This window comes from Anomalospiza imberbis, chromosome 18, assembly GCF_031753505.1.
Source record: "Anomalospiza imberbis isolate Cuckoo-Finch-1a 21T00152 chromosome 18, ASM3175350v1, whole genome shotgun sequence".
Classification (NCBI taxonomy): Eukaryota; Metazoa; Chordata; class Aves; order Passeriformes; family Viduidae; genus Anomalospiza; species Anomalospiza imberbis.
Genome location: NC_089698.1, coordinates 7,932,663 through 7,951,261, shown reverse-complemented (window position 1 = coordinate 7,951,261; position 18,599 = coordinate 7,932,663). Strand labels below are relative to the sequence as shown.

At 45.0% G+C, this 18,599-nt stretch overlaps 3 protein-coding genes and 1 long non-coding RNA gene across 5 annotated transcripts in view; 2 read left to right on the top strand and 2 right to left on the bottom strand.

Annotated features, from left to right (window-relative positions):
* Nucleotides 1–13,657, top strand: part of CDC45 (cell division cycle 45) — a 37,418-nt gene extending 23,761 nt beyond the window's left edge. The window contains exon 19 of the mRNA XM_068208837.1: nt 12,664–13,657. The gene's annotated coding sequence lies outside the window, so the exon portion shown is untranslated. The remainder of the gene's footprint in view (nt 1–12,663) is intronic.
* CLDN5 (claudin 5) lies at nt 4,569–5,568 on the bottom strand. Its single transcript, XM_068208835.1, has one exon. The coding sequence runs from the start codon at nt 5,478–5,480 to the stop codon at nt 4,830–4,832; it is 651 nt and encodes a 216-aa protein (XP_068064936.1). The 5' UTR covers nt 5,481–5,568; the 3' UTR covers nt 4,569–4,829.
* LOC137484735 (uncharacterized) lies at nt 9,204–14,372 on the bottom strand. Its single transcript, XR_011005002.1, has 2 exons — nt 14,218–14,372; nt 9,204–11,345 (listed from the first exon to the last, which is right to left on the bottom strand). It is a non-coding gene; the product is annotated as an uncharacterized lncRNA (long non-coding RNA).
* A 60-nt stretch (nt 14,373–14,432) lies between these two features.
* Nucleotides 14,433–18,599, top strand: part of LOC137484730 (septin-2) — a 35,111-nt gene continuing 30,944 nt past the window's right edge. For both annotated transcript variants that reach the window (XM_068208831.1, XM_068208832.1), the window contains exon 1: nt 14,433–14,540. The gene's annotated coding sequence lies outside the window, so the exon portion shown is untranslated. The remainder of the gene's footprint in view (nt 14,541–18,599) is intronic.

Sequence of the window (18,599 nt, the reverse complement as noted above, 5' to 3'; positions counted from 1 at the left end):
GGGGAAGCTCAGTGTTGTAAACAAAATCCCAAAATGGCACAGGACAAAGGACTCTGCTAAATTGATTCATGATGTCTCAATCTGTGCTTAAGGAAAAGGTGAAGCAAGTCTTGTGTATCCAAGCAACTGTAAAGCCTTCACTGTTGCTGTGGGAGGTTTTATCAGCGATCTAGTAGATGAAGTTCTCCTTTTCTTCTAATTGAGGGTAGTAGTAGGTAGAAGAAGGAGGTTTCTAGACAGACCCTATTGCTGCAGAGAGTCAGCAAGGAACAATCTGGAGCAGTGACACACACAGACACAAACAAAGGTCTGATGAAAATAAAAATGGGAGCAGTCAGTCATGTCCAAAATATAAATATAAGAAACTCCTGAGGCTTTGCTTGTGGAGTTATTTATCACAATCAGGCTACAAGTAAAACCAATGCAGTATTTGACCTGAAAAGAGAATTCACCTGCTCTCACCCAATTAATCTAATACAGCAGGAATATTTGTTATGTCTTACCAAGCAGACTTACAAAAGAAAATCCTCAAACATGTGTGCTTAATTAATGATTTTCTTCTTCGGTGCACACACAAAAAGGGATGCATTGTGGGTACCATCTGATGCTGAATACTGCCTTAGTATATTGTTCTATATATGTATGAATATGGCACTTAATGTGGCATATGGCTCCTGATAGGCAGGACTATATTTTAGCATTACAGATATATGGATGAGTTGGAGGAGACCTGCTTTTGGGGTTTGAACAATGGCCAAGGAAAAAGAACAAGTTCATTGTATAATATTTGATCAGAGAATAGATTTTAAATTAAAAAATCTGAAGTGATGCTGCTTTCTCACTTCAAGAGTAAGATGTTTTGTGTGTTTCAAAGAGCAGATGCCCAACAAACATCTTTGTACAGGAAAAGGAAATATTTCCTTAAACATCCTGCAGCAAACGTGACTGATTGAGCTTCCTTTTCCCTCTGCCTGGTGCATTTCCCTTCTTTGCACAGACAGGATCTGACCAGATTTGCAGGGTATGAACTGCAGGTTACTTTCAAATTCATAACTATGAAATGGTTCGTTTAGCAGGACAAAGGCCAAGCCGACAGACACCCTTTTTCCAGCTCAGCATGTGCATAGCAATGGGAGGGTGGCAAGGAGCTTTTGTTAATCTCAACCCAGCTGGCAAGTATGCTGCAAAATGAAGGCTTTGAAGATGTTTTTTCTTCATTTTTTAAAGCAACAGTTTGTTAGAGCAAAGCTTGAAAATCTTGCAAAAAAATGCAAAATATGAAATGTGCTCCCTGGCAGTCATATAACTTAGGTTAATTTCTCCACTAGCAATAAGTCTGTGTAGTTTAGTTTACCCATCTTTATTGGTTTTGGGTGGTTTTTTTTTTCCTTAGATTTTGTTCTGTTGCATCTGTGAAAATGTTTCTCCCCAGCTTGAATGCACTTTTGAAAAAAAATAAATGGTTGGCAGAAAGAATTAGGGTATCAGGTCAGGTTGGGGCTGATCCAAGCAGCAGGATTTTTTTCCTTTCAGTTTAAATGTGTAGAAATTGAAAGCTTTAAAAGCTTCATGCTTAGAGCTGTTCCCAAAATAGCTGGGGCACACACTCCACTTCCTAATGTGCTCACATCACAAGACCAGCTGCTGCTACTTGCTCTCCTTTGTCTGAGGCTTCAGTGGAGAGCTGAGATGCTGCCTGCTCTGCTCTGCAGGGGAGCAGCCCTTCCTTCTTCCACAGAGGTGACCCAGCTCTCCTCCCCAAAGGTAGCCCAGGTAATTTCCCTCTGGGCACCAATATCACACCCCACCTTCCTGAGCCCAAACAATCCAGTGGCTTTCACAAAACACAGTGACCCTGTTCAGGGATTGGTTTACATGTTTTTATTTTTATGCGAAATCATAAATACAAAATAAAAATAGTAAACAAGTGCTGTAGATTTATCTTTTCATTGGGATGAGGTTGGCCTGATCCTGAGCAATTCCAAGGTTTTAAGTTCAGGACTAGATCTTTGTTCTTAGAAAAGAAATCATAGCAAAAACCAAGTTAGACTTTTACCCTGAAGCCAGTGACATCAGTAACAGCATTCTCTCAGGTTATCTTTTAAAGCACAGCAAAAATTTATGATACTGAAGAATGAGATTAAATATAAAAAATATTTTTTAACATGGGCCCCACTCAGCCACAAGTCATGGTTTTGGTAGGATGATGCTATGTTTAGTAGCACATGCACAGTTAGCACTGGCTTCTTCCAAGAGATCTTTCTGCATAATTTTTTCAGATTTTGCTTATAAGAGGATCCAGCCCTGCCTCAATACAAGAAATCTGGCTTGTTAAAATTCCCTTCTAAGGCATAGGTTTCCTCTCCCTCTCCTAAAGACACCAGTTTTGATTTGAAATGCTAGTGACGCATTGCCCAGAAGCATTTCATCTTTTGGTCAGACCCCAAATTCTGCAGCACTTCTGAAGGCTCTGCTGTTCAGAGACATGTAGACATTTTTGTCAGTGGGGTTTAGCTCTTTAACTTGAGACAAAAGTGAGTGAGGTCCAGGATTTGGGCTAATACCTGTGGACTCATTTGCTAGACAGCAGAGAGCTGAGTTAGGGTGAGTGACAAATAGAGTTGGATGTTACAATTTAAAATAAAGTAGTCATGAAATAAAGGCACCAAACCGTATAACAAGCCAACTTTGGTAGATTTCTTGCAAAATATATGCATTTAAATACATTTACAGTTTACAAGGTTACACTGTTTTTAAAAAGTTGCAATGATGAAATACAGAATATTTCACTCTTGTACCAAAACTACATATCACATCATAAAAACAATATTACAGCTTTTATTTAAATGGCGACAGTATTAGAACTGCACCTCTTTATAGAGCAGAAGTAGTTATAGACATATTGCTCTGCTTTTGTATTCTCTGATGAGCTCAGACCCTGCTGTTTATGTGTTTAAAAAAACAAAAGCAGTTATCTTCAAAAGGGTAAATCGTGCTCAATATTCAACATCAAAAATTGCAGAGGCAAGGCTTCAGTCTCTCATTCCAGTTTACGAATTGCTGATACCTCCAGGGTTTTAAGTTTGCTAAGCAAGGCAAGAACAGAGTCAATGTAAATCTGTCAGACCCACAGTTATGGTTTGTCAGTAAGTTTGGTGTTACCAGAAAGCTGTAAGAGTTAATGCTCAGGTCAGGTGTGCACTGTATTGCTACATGCTTGTGAGGACCTATGAGGTTGTAGGGTTGATCTCTGAGGAGTATAAACAGCACATTTCCTCCCTAACTCTTGGCAGAAATCTCCTTATGGCAATGCAGATGCTGCCACAGTCAGTAGCATAATCCTGTGTGGATTTACAAGTAATTAGATTGGAGGAGTATCACCCCATCCCCTTAAGCCCCTCCCTTAACAAAGTTTGTCTCTGCAGTGTAAAATGAAAAAGTTTAAGCTAATATTTCAGACTGTGGTGAAGTTCAGGAGGTGTTGACCTCCTGCAAAATTAGACCTCCAGGAAAATTAGTTATGTTGCCCAAACCATCTTCCTTCCAGTCTGCAGTGTTACTAGGGCAATGCAGAGGAGCCGAGAGCTGTGAGAGTCATGACTTCACAATTGATCACCTGGCGTAAAGTCACAGTCAAGATATTTTTGGTAAAATTCTTCTAGCAATTTTTTGCTTGATTTGGTAAATGAAGGAAAGAACGTGTTAACAAAACCATGGTGGGGAGCCAACCAAGTGCATGTCCAACTGAACACACATTTCAAAACTGGCAGCAAGCAGAGCTTGGCAAGAAGGCCACAAAGACATCATTCCCCCCAACCATCAGTATCTGGGGCGATTTTTATGTTTCCAGTCTCCTGTAGTGCAGATGAGAGGAGCAGAGGCCCTGCTGGAGCCAGGATATACAGTGATCTAGATTTCTTAATCTAGTCCTTGAATAATTCTGGCAATGAGTTCATATTCAAGTAAAAACAGAGCATAAGCTGAAGGAGAGATGAAGAACCTCAGGAGACAACCTACTGTTATCTGATTTGTGCTCCACTAAAGGACAGCAACTACCTGAAATCTCTTTCAAGGTTTCAAATACACGCAGACCAATACGCTTCACTGAGGGACTGAAACAACTGAAGAAAGTCAGATAACTTTCTCCAAAGAGTTACTGCTTGTGGGATTAAGGACCAAGGTTAGTGTCATGCTTTGGACAGGATCCCTATTTTAATTGCCCGAATAGATCGAACCCCCACTTATCAGTCCGAGCGGGAACTGCCAGATGGAGCCTTTTGGGAGAGATGACGAAGATGGGAAGCTGTTCCTCGGCTCTGGTGCGCACCCGACGCCCGGTCCCCGCAGCCAGGCGATGCCCCGAGGCACCGGCCGCGACAGCGGGCGGCAAAGTACTCACAAGTGTCACGGGAACGCCGGGGAACTGTCGGGGCCTGCGGCGGGAGCCGGGCGGGCAGGCGGCGGCGGCGAAGCCCGGACGGGGCGTGCCGGTAAACGCCGCCGTGACTCGCCGGAGCTCCTCGGTTCCCCCAGACGCTGGTTCGCCTCCTCTGGGCGGCCGCGGAGGGCTTTGCTCGGCCGGCAGCGCGGTCGGTCAGTACCGGGAGCCGGCGGCGCCGAGCGCGGCGCTGCCCGCAGCGGAGCGGCCGGACCCGCCGGGGAGCCGGGCTGGAGGGCAGCGGGGCGCTGCCCTGCCTAGGGCCGCCGCTTCACGGGGGTCCCCGTTAAGAAAAGCCTCCAGGCAGGGGAGCGCTGGAGCTCTCGCAGACGCTCCCGGCCCGCAGCCGTCTGTCCGTGCCCCGCGGGGCCGCGGAGCGGGCCAGCCCCGCTCAGACGTAGTTCTTCTTGTCGTACTCGCCGTTGGACGTGGGCCGCCGCGGCGCCGAGTACTTGACGGGGAAGGAGGTCTCGTCGCGCTGGGAGCAGGAGCAGCAGCAGATGAGGCAGCCCCCGAAGAGCAGCAGGGCCGTGGCCGCCCAGCCGATGTAGAGCGCGGCCCCCATCTCCCGCTTCTGGGACGACGGCACGGTGGGGTCGTAGAAGTCGCTGATGACGATGTTGGCGAACCAGCAGAGCGGGATGAGGACCAGGACCCCGCAGAGGATGTAGATGGCCCCGCCGGCGATCACGATGCGGGACTTCATCTTGCCGGGCCGGATGCAGTTGGTGCACTGCGCGCCCACCACGGTCACCATCAGCGCCACCAGCCCCAGCAGTGCCACGATGACGGTGAGCGCCCGGCCCGCCTGCACCTCGGGCGGCAGCGCCAGGATGGAGTCGTACACCTTGCACTGCATCTGCCCCGTGCTCTGCACCACGCAGTTCATCCACAGCCCTTCCCAGATGGTCTGCGCCACCACGATGTTCACGTCGATGAAGGCCGACACCTGCCACATGGGCAACCCGCAGGCCAGGATCACCCCCACCCAGCCCAGGATGCCCAGTCCCAGCCCCAAAATCTCCACCGCCGCCGAAGACATGCTGCTGCCACCGCTGTGCCACGGGCTCTGCAGGAAGGAAGGCGCGGCGGGTCTGCTCCGCTGCCCCGGGCGGCTGCCGAGCCGGCTCTGAGCGCCGCGGCCGCGGGCAGTGCTATATGAGGAGCCGCGGGGCGCCCGCCCTCCGCCGCCGTCCCGCCTGGCCCGGCCCTGCCGGGCAGCAGCACCGCCCGCCGCGGGCCGGGGCCGGGTGTCCGGCCCTCCCTCCTGCTCGGGGGGTCCCACCTGAGCCGGGAAACTTCGCTCTGCTCTCCCCGGCGCCCTGCTCCGGGAGGAGTTCGCAGGGACGCTGCCTGTTCCCAGTTAAGCGTGGGGCGGGAGGCATCTCATCTCGGATTTCGGCTGCTCAAATTCCTTTTAGTGCCGTTATCTGTGTATTTCCTATTTGCTGATAAAGTCCGCAGCCAGACCTTCAGAGAGGTCTTGCCAATACAGGAACCCAGCAGTGTGAAAATCCTGGTTACTGGAGTCTAATTGATCATTTTTCAGAAGACTAAGCAGTGATGGACAGGCACAGCTCTCTACTGCATACTGTGTCCGGCAAATGTTAAAAAAACCAGCATCAAACGCTTAGGAATCACCCAGAAAATAGAAGAGCCTTGGATATGGGATCAGCATGTCACCTGTCAGTACCAGTAGACAGATTCTTAGATAGGTCCAGGAAGAAAAACTACTCTTAGTTTACACCAGGTGTGAAACTCTGTTCTGATTCTGGAGCCAAGAGCAAGGCATACAATTTAAACATGTTTTCACAAACATTCCAAACTTGACTTTACTGTTTTAATTGTTCAAGTACATTTTGAGTCTTTATGGCATGTTAAGGAATTAAGGCCCATGTCAAAACTGCTGTATTTACAAGAGGTTTTATCATCAGGCTGGGCAGACATTGCAATTGCTACAGTCTCTTCATGGACCATTGGTGTCCTGGATTGCTCTTGCAAAGTGGCCTTGGTTCAGCCTCCGCAGCCTCCGCAGCCAGCAGCAGGTCTCAGTCCCCCAAGGCTGGCAGATGCGGGGAGTGTTTGTGGTGTGAATGCTGCAGTTACAGCAGCTGGAGAAAGAGGACAGACCTCATCAGCTGCCTCACAGCACTCACAAGGAGCTGTGTCCCAGTGGCTGCGCACTGGGTGTCTTGAGAAAGGCTTGTTTTGATTGCAATAGGTTTAAACGTTTTAGACAAAATTGAAAGTTATATTCACAGTGATTTTTGAATTGATTTGACTAGATTTAGTTTCAGTTAGCCCAAAGTGTCCTTCCAGTGTAGAGGAGATCACAGAGTTGAAAAGAACACATTTCCTGCCCCTGGATAAGTGTTTTTCTCTGTTGTACAAAAATGCACAGAACGTATTGTGGCGTGTAGATGTTTGTGATCCAAATCTTAAGACAGATATTAATGCAGCATGAATGGAAAAGTGCACATGTGAAGCAGAAGCAGCAGAAGAAAGAATAAGCAACGGTTAAAGGAATCGCATGGATTGACAGCTGAGGATGTGACTGCTGAAGTAACAAGCAGCAATGCCCTGCGCACATCCTGACAGGTGACTTCAGTGTAGTAACAGGAGGATGACAACAAGGTCACAGCACACTGAATAAAGCCTTTCACTTCCTTTTTTTAACAACCAGAAGATGAACTTTAGTCACAAGATACCCAAATAGCCCCAAGACTCCCAAAAAAAGAAATACAAGAATATCAGGAGCTTGTGGACTGTCATGGAGTTGGACAAGCTGACATGATGACTGCAGCCTTTTGATTATCTCTGCCTGAAGAGCTGTAAACAATTCTAGCATGGAAAATGTCTTCCTAACAAAGACTGCCTGGTAAACAGAGCTCAGAGGATTTATCTCCTCTTCCAGCTGTATATAAAAGACATACAGTTTACTTCAATTATTCAAAACTGCAAATTCCAGTGTGCAAGTCCAGGAGGAATGTGTGACTGGGGCTGTGCAGTTTGTCAAACTGGGGCTGCTTACAATCACTCAGAAGAGTCCCTGGTGTCAGGGGGAGGAGAATGTGCAAAAAACCCATCCACAGAGACAGAGATATCTCAGAGGTGAACAGGAAGAAACCCAGATCACAGGCTGAAACTGAATAGCATCTGTATTTATGATGATAATAATGATTATATAGAAAACAGCACAGAAGAACAATTAAGAAAGGGGGGAGAAATGCCAGTTATCTTAGCCCATAAGCACAGGAAAACCCCACCCTTGCCACTTGCCCGGGAGCATGGAACTCAGAGTTTCCTTCGCTACATGGCCTGTGTGTGCTCCTGTGCTGGCTGGGAGGCACTCATGGGGCCAGTGCAGCTGCTGGGTCTTTGGGCTGAGAAGGGAAACCAGCCCATGGCTTCTTTTACCTCTGCAACCCTCACTCCACCTTCCTTTGCTACCTGTAACCCAGCAACAGAGTCCTACAAATCACTTAATCCAAGGCAATTATTTCTCTGGGGAAATACATGCTTAATAATCACAGGGCAACAGAACCTTTCTGCTGAGAGGCATTTCCATTCCTGGTATTTCACTTTTGTCTGGTTCTTTTCATTACCCCAGATATTAGCTTTTATCCTGGTTACTGGCAACAAGCTCCATTTTTAATTACTTTATTCCTTGATCCTAAAAGTTTGTTGCACAGACTACCTCTAATGAGACCACTGGTGCAAGGTGCTCACAGGTTTGCTTACTTGACTTACTGCTACCTTGACTGACACAGCTGCTGGGGGGCCTGAGGACACCATCAACTTCAGCACATAGTGGTTTCTGATGGTGTTAATGTCAAAACACTGTAAATTAAACTCCCAGAAATGAAAAGGAAATACAAATCAGCATGATGTTTTATTTGGGGTGTTAAGTAAAGAAAATCTCTCCTTGTAAGTTAAACCCTTGCTGGAAAAGTCTGGATTCCTTTAAACTGAAAGGCACGATGCTCTTACAGCAAAGTAGCTCTTTAACAAATGACCATTCCTGTCATTACATCTATTTCTGCTTCAGCTATGTATTAATTAAATTATTCTAAGGGGATACATGGGGGGCTTTACAGCCTGTGAAAATGGGCGGAAGTGGTATTCAAGCTGAGAACAATTGCACAGGAGCCATACTATAGCAAGAGGGGCTCTGGGATTAGAGGTGATTGTGTTTTTGCTCCTTTCCTGACAATCAGGACAAACACCAGGCACAGAGTTACTGGGAGGGCTGCTAATGGGGGGTCCAGGCTCTCACCAGCATTGCTTGTCCTGGTGCATGAACCCTGCCCCATGGCACAGACCTGCTGTGCCCAGCCCTCCAGCCTTGCCAGGGCTTTGTTCAGCCCCAAGGCCTCCCACTAGCAATGTTTGGATAGATTTGCCTTTGGGGACCTGAAATGTAGTGTGCAGAGCACACTTGGTTTATAATTTGTGGAGCGTCCCTTACCTAAGTGCTTCTGCCCTTTCTAATCCCTAAAATATTAAGCATCTGGAAGACAGAGGGGAAAATGACATTTGGGATCATTCTTATGCACAAACCTTGTATTGTTTGTGTGAATAAGATGGAGTATGAGTCAAAAGATTAATTAAAAGCTCGATGATCTCGAGACAGCTTACCATAACTTTTGGATCAGACATAAACAAAGGTGAAGAATTAGGAATCCTATTAGAGATAGATTTTGTGCCATATTTTGTATTCTAATTAGTGCTGAAATAAAGGCAGGGAGATTTACAAACACAGAGGGGTTAGACAAAGGCTGTTCTTTATTTAGAAAGCCTGAGATTTCTCAGAGAAGATTATTTCTTTCTGAATTTTCCTTCAAAATGCAATTCTTTTCCCAACTGAAGAGATTCTATACTAGGATAGGGTTCCAGGAAGTTCTTGTGTGTCAGCGGTGCCAATGTGTCTCCAGTGTGGCGCATCAGAAGACTGGCACATAGGAAATGAGTTCTTGTCAAATGAACAGGTTATTACAAAATGAAAGCGCTCAATTTCACCATAGGATTTATATTTCACAATCGTTTATTTCAGGAACAAGCTGAAGTGGTTAACACAAAATTGTCACTTCTTCTCTTAGATCATCTTTTGAGCAAAGAGAAAACCAGACCAGAATTTTGAAAGAACACGCAGCGTTCTCAGTGACTGGTGCTAATGATGTAGAATCCAACACTTTTTTTAGTACAAAGTTGCTGCTGCCTCTCAGGATTGAGAAATATATTGATGCCCCGTTCCCTCTCAGTGATGATGTGACTAGACTCAGGTAAAAGAAAGGAAGGAAACAGTTATATGTAGCTGCAAAAACACTGAAAGAAGTTATAAATGTGCTTTCAGCCTTCATATATTTGCTGCTGCAGATCTCTTTCCAGACACAGTGGCCTGAACCCTGTATCAGTATCTACTCTTTACACACACACTCTGCCCTGGTGCAGCCAGGACTACACACAGTGGGAATGCTGAGACAATGTTACAGGTGCTTTCCTCCCTGAATGAGGAAAACAATAGTGGAAAACCATCATCAGAACTAACTTCCACATCCCCTCTCTTGAATTTCTTTGCAGACAAACTTCTGAAGCAGCACTTGAAACTTCCCAGTGTTGGAATTTATCTTCATGTCTCTCTGTTAAAGCATGCCCTGCTGAGAACATTTCCAGTCACCACAGGCAGGACCAGCTGGGCTGCACTGGTGAGCTGCTGTGCACCCAATCCTTCAGCACCTCGTTTTCTGGATTCAGCTTTGCAGAGAACACTGTGGTATCACTAGACAGCCATAACCCTGTGTTAATGGTGTTCCAGGGCAGTTAATATGGCCAATGAAGGCCCTTGCCCAAAGTTTAGAATGTCATGTAGATGAGTTTGATCATCCCACTTACCAGAAGATCACACTGAATATGTGCTTAGGCCATGCCACTTCAAATACTTCCCTTTAATGCTATGGACAGATCTTGAGAACATAACATATTAAAGCTTGGATAGGCAGGATGGTGGGGGGAAGCTATAGGAAATACACATTGTTTCATGCCTAATGGTCCATTCTACAACATATTTCCTTCAGGACAACTATAGCTTAATTTTGTCCTTTTCCAGAGTTAGCCTCCTTCCACAGATTGTGGTGTACCAGGATCCAGGTAGATCTCTTTCCCATGTAATTCTTGGGAAATCACACAAGATGTCAGTTTGTAAAGAGCAGAGTAAGCAAGGACAAATGCCATTGTTTTAAATATACATTGCAGATGTTGAAAGTAAAGATATGACCATGAAGTTACTGAAAACTATTCAGGGTTAGTGATGGGAAATATACTATATTTATCTTGTGTCTAAAGAAATGTGCATTGCTGAGAAGATGTGGGAGGTTTGGGACACCTCGGCAGTGCAGCCCCTACACATCTCAGACAAGCTCTGCTTTTGGGAATAACACACATCTGTTTGGTCAATCCTGGCTTCCTTCTTAAAAGGGAACTTTGTTTCCAGTAAGAGGAAAGGATGACTGTTATTGGTGGAAAGATGCAAAATTTCTCTTACACTGGAGAATATTTTCTTATTGCTTCTTCATTGCCATAAGTAGCATCTTGAAAAGGAGGGCTTTTATATGCTTGTAAATGCAAAAGAAATACTTCTGTTCCTCTGAGACTACTATAAATCAAATATAATCTTCATTTCCTGTAGCGCGTCACTGAAAATGAGGCTTGGGCATTTTTTTGCAGCAAGGGAAAATACTTATCTGTTGCAGATTTTCTTGTAAAGCAGCTTGTGTCTGTAAATTCTGGTGCATGCACAGATAGTGGCTTCCTGTTTGTACCCTGCCCAGGCTCCAGCTCTGAGCTGCAGGTCTCATCAGTGACACCAGCTTTCATTGGCCTGACATCTCTGATTCCTGATGCAGCATGTCTGCAAAAATGAGGAAATTTGAGATGTTAGAATGGTTTTCCCTATTGGTGATTCCATAGATAAAGCCCTACACAAATACTATTTTGATCAAATCAATGGGAACTTCATCCTTAAATTTCTGTGTTTCAGCACACCCAAATCCTACAAATTAACCCAGGGAATATCTAAATTACTTCATCTGACATTTCCACTAGCTACGTTCAAAGTATTTTTTTCTCTGGCAATCCTTTAAAAGAGGATGTCACCCACAGTGTGCAGCAGATTTATTTCTAAAAGATTTGGATCTGGAGCCATGTACTGTAACTTGGCAAAGCATACACAAATACTTTGAATCAAACACTGAAATCTTATGGAAATGAAAAAGATTTATGTATATGATTAAGTTGTTTAATCAGCCCTTGGACAATTTTATCTCCAGAGAGATTTGGGAGTGATGATGCTCCCAAATGCTCAAGGTGTTCAGTGTCTTACAGTACTGAGTCAATATCTCCATGAATTGCTTTCACAGTGCAGCCATTAATTACAGCAATCATACAGAATTTTGGGCTCAAACCCAAACATTCATCTATGTGAGGAAAAGACTGCACCGAAAGAAAATTGAGTTAAAAGGGATCTCACAACTGAAAAATAAAAACAGTTTTAAGCAGCATATCTTAAAGAAAGTAATGCCAAGGAATGCAGTTGGTTTATCTATTAAAACTCAATTTAGGTTTCAGTTTATGGCTGTATTTATTTTATTATAATCATTATCACCATTTTCTCTGGAAGAGAACTGGAACAAAAGACACATAATGTCTTTTACTGAATGTATGAGGTATTTCTGACTTACTAAGATGTGACTCTAACAAAGTTAAGATTTGAATTCAAGGAAGCACTTTTGTGCTTTTGATAATGTAAACCCTGATGTGTCAGGAACTTTAAGAAAAAGCATTGGAACTTCCAAGGGAAAAACGAAACAAAATTCTTTCAAAAATAGTAATCCTGGGAATGAGTGATTCACAGTCAGGCCGCTGTTCACAGCATGAACATTTCTAGACTATTTAACCAGTGTTCTTCAGTAGAAGCACTTCTTCTGTTTGCACCTCTGCTAATATTGGTGTAGAAATAAAAAACATGCAGCATGTGTTTGGGGGGTCTGCATTTGCTGTAGGTGTCTGCAGTGCAGCATTTCTCAGTCACACACCCCAAACAATTCCAGTTCTATTGCCTGGCATTCCTGTGAACTGCAGTTTCATAACGAGTCTCATAACAGGTTTCAAAGGTAACAAAAGAACATTTTCATCAAGTGAATAATGCCCTGTAACACTCATTGTCACAGGACGCTCTTTAATGACAGAAGCTGGGATGGGTTCAAAAAGCAAGAAGAAAAATACATGGAAGAGAGAACTATCAAGATAAAACTTCTGGCTCAGGAAGCTGCTGAGCTCCAGACTGCTGGAATCTGGGAGGATACACAAGCACGGTGCTACTTTTATCTTTTCCTAAGCATCTGCTCCTGGGCACTGCAGAGGCAGGGCACTGGCTGGGACTGACCTCTGCTCTTACCCTGAGTGCCCTCCCTTACATCACTTTCTGGCCTAATGGGACTTCTTTGGAAGGGCTGTGGCTTCCCTGAACACTTTGTGTGACAATTAGTCAGCGATCTGATTCAGCCATGACTTGGGAAAATTATTGCCTGAATAGAAAAGGATTTGAAATTTCTGGAGACTCTTTCACCCCTTGCACTAAATCCTACCAAAGGAAAGGAGTGACAGTCATGGGAAAGCACTGACTTCCACCTGTGTCTGTGTTGATGGCAGCCTGTAGTTTGGCATTGTCTGTGCCAATTTCTTATAATTGCTTCAAATACTAAGCAGCTGTTCGTAGACAGTGCATGTGTGCAAAATCTTGTGTGCATCACAGTGTTCTAATTTAGTGAAAGAAAAACTGCCACAAATGTTCCTCTGGTGATAGTAGGAAACACCTATATGGAAATCCATGGAATCATTTAAAATAAAACCTTAATTTCTAAGGAAGAGTGAAATGCTGTCTTTTAACTCCTCCAGGAAGTGTGAATCAGAACTTTGAGTTATAACATTACATTTTGTCCTAGGAAATGGAGCTTGCTTGCGCTTTCACTGGCTTTTATCTTGTTCTTACTCAGATCCCATCAATGCTCAGTTGATAATATGAGCACAATTTGAATTGCAAATAATGCCAGTCTTCCTTCAGCAGCATTTGTTTCACTTCCACATTTTCCTGTTGTGAGCTGCAACCCTGTTTGCTTAATGGATGGGAATACAGACATAACAGAAATGTGTTTCTTGGTATTCTGGATTTTTAGTCAAAAGATTTGCTGCTAGGTCACACACACAACCTGCCCTCTCAAAATGTGTGGATAGATGTCCAGGAACTTTCCTGAACACAGTTCTTGCAGCTGGAAGGTTGGAAAAAGCCTTTCTGATACTTCTGCTAATATGTGTTTTAGTTTTGGCAGTGTTGAATTTAGAGTTTGGGCTATGTAACACGGGTTCTCCATGAGAAAGTGATCTGTGTCTGTAGTCTAACTGTAGGTGTCATTTCCACTCCAGGTTTGCCTGCTGGAGTCCCTGACACCGCAGAGACCTCGCAGGAGAATCCCGCTCGGCCCTTCAGCAGTGACAGCGCCCAAGGCTCTCACAGAACCAGAGGCAAAGCCGTGACGGGCGAGAGCAGTGCGAGTAAAACAAGTACCGGGGATTTTTTGGTACAATGTTCGGGAGAGGAATTTACTTCATGTGAGAATGAGCATCTGCCAACCAACCACGCTGCTGCTACATACTCCATTACAGTCAAACAGCACAAACTTCAAGCTGGATTTCCCCCCGGTTATCACACCAGCCACGAGGTTTACCATTGAGGAGTATCGCTAAACCCGCCGTAAGTGGAGCAATCCCAAAACTCAACGATGTTTGGGTAGAAAACAGAAACCAAACCATCCCGTGTAGATGTGGCACTTCGGAACACGGCTCGGCGGCGGCCCTGGCCCGCGGGGCGGGTGGGGGACGCTCCGTCCCTCCTCTCGCTGCTCCCGGAGCCGCCTCTCGCTGCCGTGCGCGGACCATAGAGTGGCGCGGGGTAGGCGGGCGCTCTGCCGCGGTGGCTGCTGGGATGCGGGAGGGCTGTGGGGCGGAGCGGCGGATCGCGGCCTGGCGGCGGGAGCGGCCGCGGCCTCAGGTGAGCGACGGGAAGGGGCCGCGTCCCCCGCGGCGGCGGCGCCTCCGCCCCCACAGCGCTGCAGGGGCTCCCCCGTGCAGGGCCCGGCCTCCGCCCTGCCTCCGCCGCCGTTTGCGGGGAGGGTCGTGCAGCCTTGTGTGGGGACGGGAGAAGTGTACCTGGGGCGGGAGCCCCGGGACGCCGCTGTGGGGCCGTTTCGCGCACACCTTGATTTGTTTTTAAAGCAAGGCGAGGATTAATTTGAGATGTGGACAGGCCGCGGTGCTGGGATAGCCGGAGATGCGAGGAGAGGATGGAGCAGGAAGTGCTGTCTCCACTAGGCATTCCTCGGATGCTTTTAAAATTGCAGCACCCAGCACGGGGCTGCGGCTGCCGGGAGCCGGGGGGATGCACAGAGCGACGTGAACCTGCTTTGGCAACAGACCGAACTCGTGCTGGACTTCTTTTTGTCCTTAATTATTGTTCACGTGTAAGTCAGAGACTTCATGGCATCGTGAGGCTTAAGCATGACTTGGAAATGATTTAAATACAAACGTCCCAGTCCACAATTATACTTAAGCTCTGTGGGTGTGAGGCAGAGCTGCCTATTTCCTGATGAGTGATCGTGGCTGATATGTTTATCTTTTTAATTTTAAAAAGCCCCTGTTTTTTCACTATTATTGGTCCGTTTAACAGTGCTTTTTGACACAGTAACTCGACAAAAATACTGTCAAACGCTGCTTGCATAGAAACAACGTCATCCCTAGAACTGATCATTTACAAGAACGGTGTCACTGCCTCCTTTGTGCATTTCAAGTGGCTGTTTTCATTGATGAAACAGTACAAAAGTTGTTTAGAGTCATATGCTAGCGTTGAAATTGAACTTTAAATAAAATATTTAGGATTAGAGCTTTAGGTTCGTGTGTTGTTTTTTCTTGACCTTTTAAGAATAGTGCTCATACAGTGGTTGAACTCTTGCTTAGTCCTTGTTCCTTTTGCTGTGCATATGTGTGCTGTTGAGTCACAGGCATGTTCCAAATTTTGATGCATTCCCAAATTTTGATGCATTTTGATGCAGTAATCCCTGTACAGTCTCCTTGGTTCAAATGCAATACTAGAAGGAAGTCTGTAGAACTTAGGAGCTCTGAACATCAGTTCCAAGCCAGAGCACTGGCTCACACTTGGCATGGTCTGTCTGCAAAGGTCACATTTGGGTTGTTGCATTTTCTGTAAGTTCCGTTTGGTGGAAGTGATACGGTCATTTTCCTGAATCGGAGTAAAGCAGAATTGTTAGTGTGCAAAAGAGCATTCCTTCAATTGATAGTACCTATTTCTAATGAGGAAAAATGAAATCACCTGGGATTGTTCATCTGGAGGGGGTTTCCCACGGTGGAGGTGAGGGCATGGCACACAGAACAGGCTGTGCTGGATACGTTTGTTAGAACTCAGTGATTCACAGAATCATGCAATTTTTTTTCTATTATTATTGATGTGACTCAGATTTGACACTTCTTCCTTGGATTTTGTAGTTCTTTTAGTGAGAAACCACAAATACTGCTGTTTTACTGCCATATCTTGGTGTTTCTGCCTGCTTTAAGTCTGAAAAGTGACTTCAGAATGCTGATATTGCTGAGACCATTTCCAGGACTGGGAAACCCATGTGTTTACTCCTGTCTGTGGCTATTAAATACTGCCAAAAAAAGTGTCTGAGTTATATAGCCTCTGATGGAAGGAAGAAGCCTTATTTGAGGAATCAGGAGGGCTGTTCTGCTTGTCGAGATGGTTGTAAGGTCACTCTGAAGTGATTATTTGAAACTGTTGTTTGATATCCTTATATGGACTCGCTCTTTGTACATGCTTGTAGTGCTTTCTTTGTGCTGGTTCCTATTGAGAAGCTCCCAGTCTGCCTGTTCCTCACAGTTTACTTCTTGCATCCTGACAGGAACAAAGGAAATGACCCATTTTCCTTCCTCTCTCTTTCTCTCTCACCGGAATACTGCTCTTTGTAGAGGACAGTGGGATGGCGGTTCCAGCTGCAGCTGAACTCAGTGGCACGTTGCTCCTTTACATTGCCAACATCAAATTGTTCAGGATAGGAATTTGTTGGAATCCAAAATGAAACTTTGTTGTGTTAACCACTGTTCAAAACCACATTTGGACATTCCTATGCTGTAGCACAGTGTCCCTTTTTTCTGTTAGGCCTGCTAAGTAGGGCCCAGCATTATTTACAGATAAAGTTTCACTGCTTTTTGTAAGTTGTTGCAGATGTATCTTATCTATTCCTTTCTCCTTGAACTGTTTTGTATGTGCTGTTTTGCTTATCTCATACTGATTGAAAGAGTACTTGAAAATCTAAAGAAAACAGAATAGATACAGTTCTTGCTCTGGTTTGCCTTAGTTGTGGGGGTTTTTTAATACATTTTGTTCTGGACAATTGATAAGAAGTTAGATGTTAAAATTTCCAGGTGTGTGAACTACCCAGAGTGTTGTCAAAGACTCAGCTTCACGTTGTTGTGATGTTTGAGTCAGCTGTGTGCAGAGCTGTGGGTTTCTGTGGTTACTGATGCTCAGCGAGGACTGGTCCAGCACCAAACTCTCACTAGTGAGCAGCGCTGACAGTGCTCTGCTTGTTTGGTGCTGTAAGAGGATTTAACGTGTGGCATTTTGTTCATTCCGAGGTTTTGATTTGTACTGTATGGCAGAGCTTTGGGAAGGCAGCACGTGGTCATCCGGGGAAGTGTGGTGGAATGATTTTCGAGGAAACCTCATGAGGGCAGTATTAGGAATTGCAAAATGTCAAGGCTGAGCAACTGAGCTCCCAAATGAACCTCGGCACCTTAAGTGTTGTGGAACAGCAGGTGTTTCTGTGGGGTTTTTTGTTGTTGTTGAGGTAACTTGAGCTAATGCATTTCTATTCTAACAAAAGACATTGGGAAATTACTAACTGGAAGTGTGAGCTGCAATCTGATGTGATCAGAGCAGCTGGGCTGCTGCTTTGGCTACAGCAACTTTTCAGTCAGAGTAAGACGCAAGCTGATGTGGTTTGCCTTGTAGGAAACAGGTTTTGTAAGCTGTACTTGTGGAATAGATGATTTTATGAAAAAATGTTCTTTATGCGATAACAGACTAACTTTGAAGCTGAATGTATCATAATCAGTGTATGGCAATTTTGACTCTTCTGCTTTTTAATCAAGTAACTTGAATAATGCTACAATGCATGTGACTATACTGTCAGTTTAAAGTAGAAGTAGGGAATTTGCCATACATATTGAAACCTGAATAATTCCCCTATGTCTCCTTTATCTATGGACAGTGGGCCTGGGTGAATTCTTCTCTGTCATTACTGTGAGAAATGGGTCAGGTATATCTACATTAGCACTCAGTAACTATAAGTTTTCTAAACTCTTGAACTATGTTACTAATTTTATTGACAAGGTGACAACAGAGGTTTCCAAACTTAGAAACAAGATGTCAACAGAGCAACGAGTTACTTCTGTCAGTGGGATTGTGAGTGTCATTAAGGACCCGTGACAATGGTTGGCTGGAGGCCGCAATGAGGCTTTGCATACTGGTCAAAGGAAAAGAAGCTCTGGTTTTCAAAACCATTCTTAAGGGATGCTTTCCAGAATGTTTTGAGGAATACACAATTAGAGGCTGACAGATTATTAGAATGAGGACCTCTCTATTTTCCAGGCAATGGATGCATTGGGCTTTCATTAGTAAGCAAATGAGCTGGGTATGAGGGAAAAGTAGTTGGAGGAGGAAAAAAACAACTTTCCTTGCTTATAGGGTAGCTGGTACCTGCACAGCTGCCAGGATTTTAAATGCTTGCTGCAGGGCAAATGAAATACCATGGGAGCTGAAGACCTGTTTTCTTTAGAACTCCAAGCAGCAATTATGCTAACTTCGACTTTTCCTTCAGTCCAGAGCTTGGACTCTGCCAGGATTTGACTGCCAAACTGCCAGTGTCAGAAACTGGACTGTATCCTGCTAAAATGACTCCTGCTACCCAACAGGAAGGTCTGAACACACAGGTGCCTGCATAGGTCACTTCCCTACTTTTCCAGGCCAAGAGCTGCA

Excerpts from the sequence above, each read along its gene's own strand:
- CLDN5 (XM_068208835.1), bottom strand. The coding sequence starts at position 5,480 with ATGTCTTCGGCGGCGGTGGAGATTTTGGGGCTGGGACTGGGCATCCTG.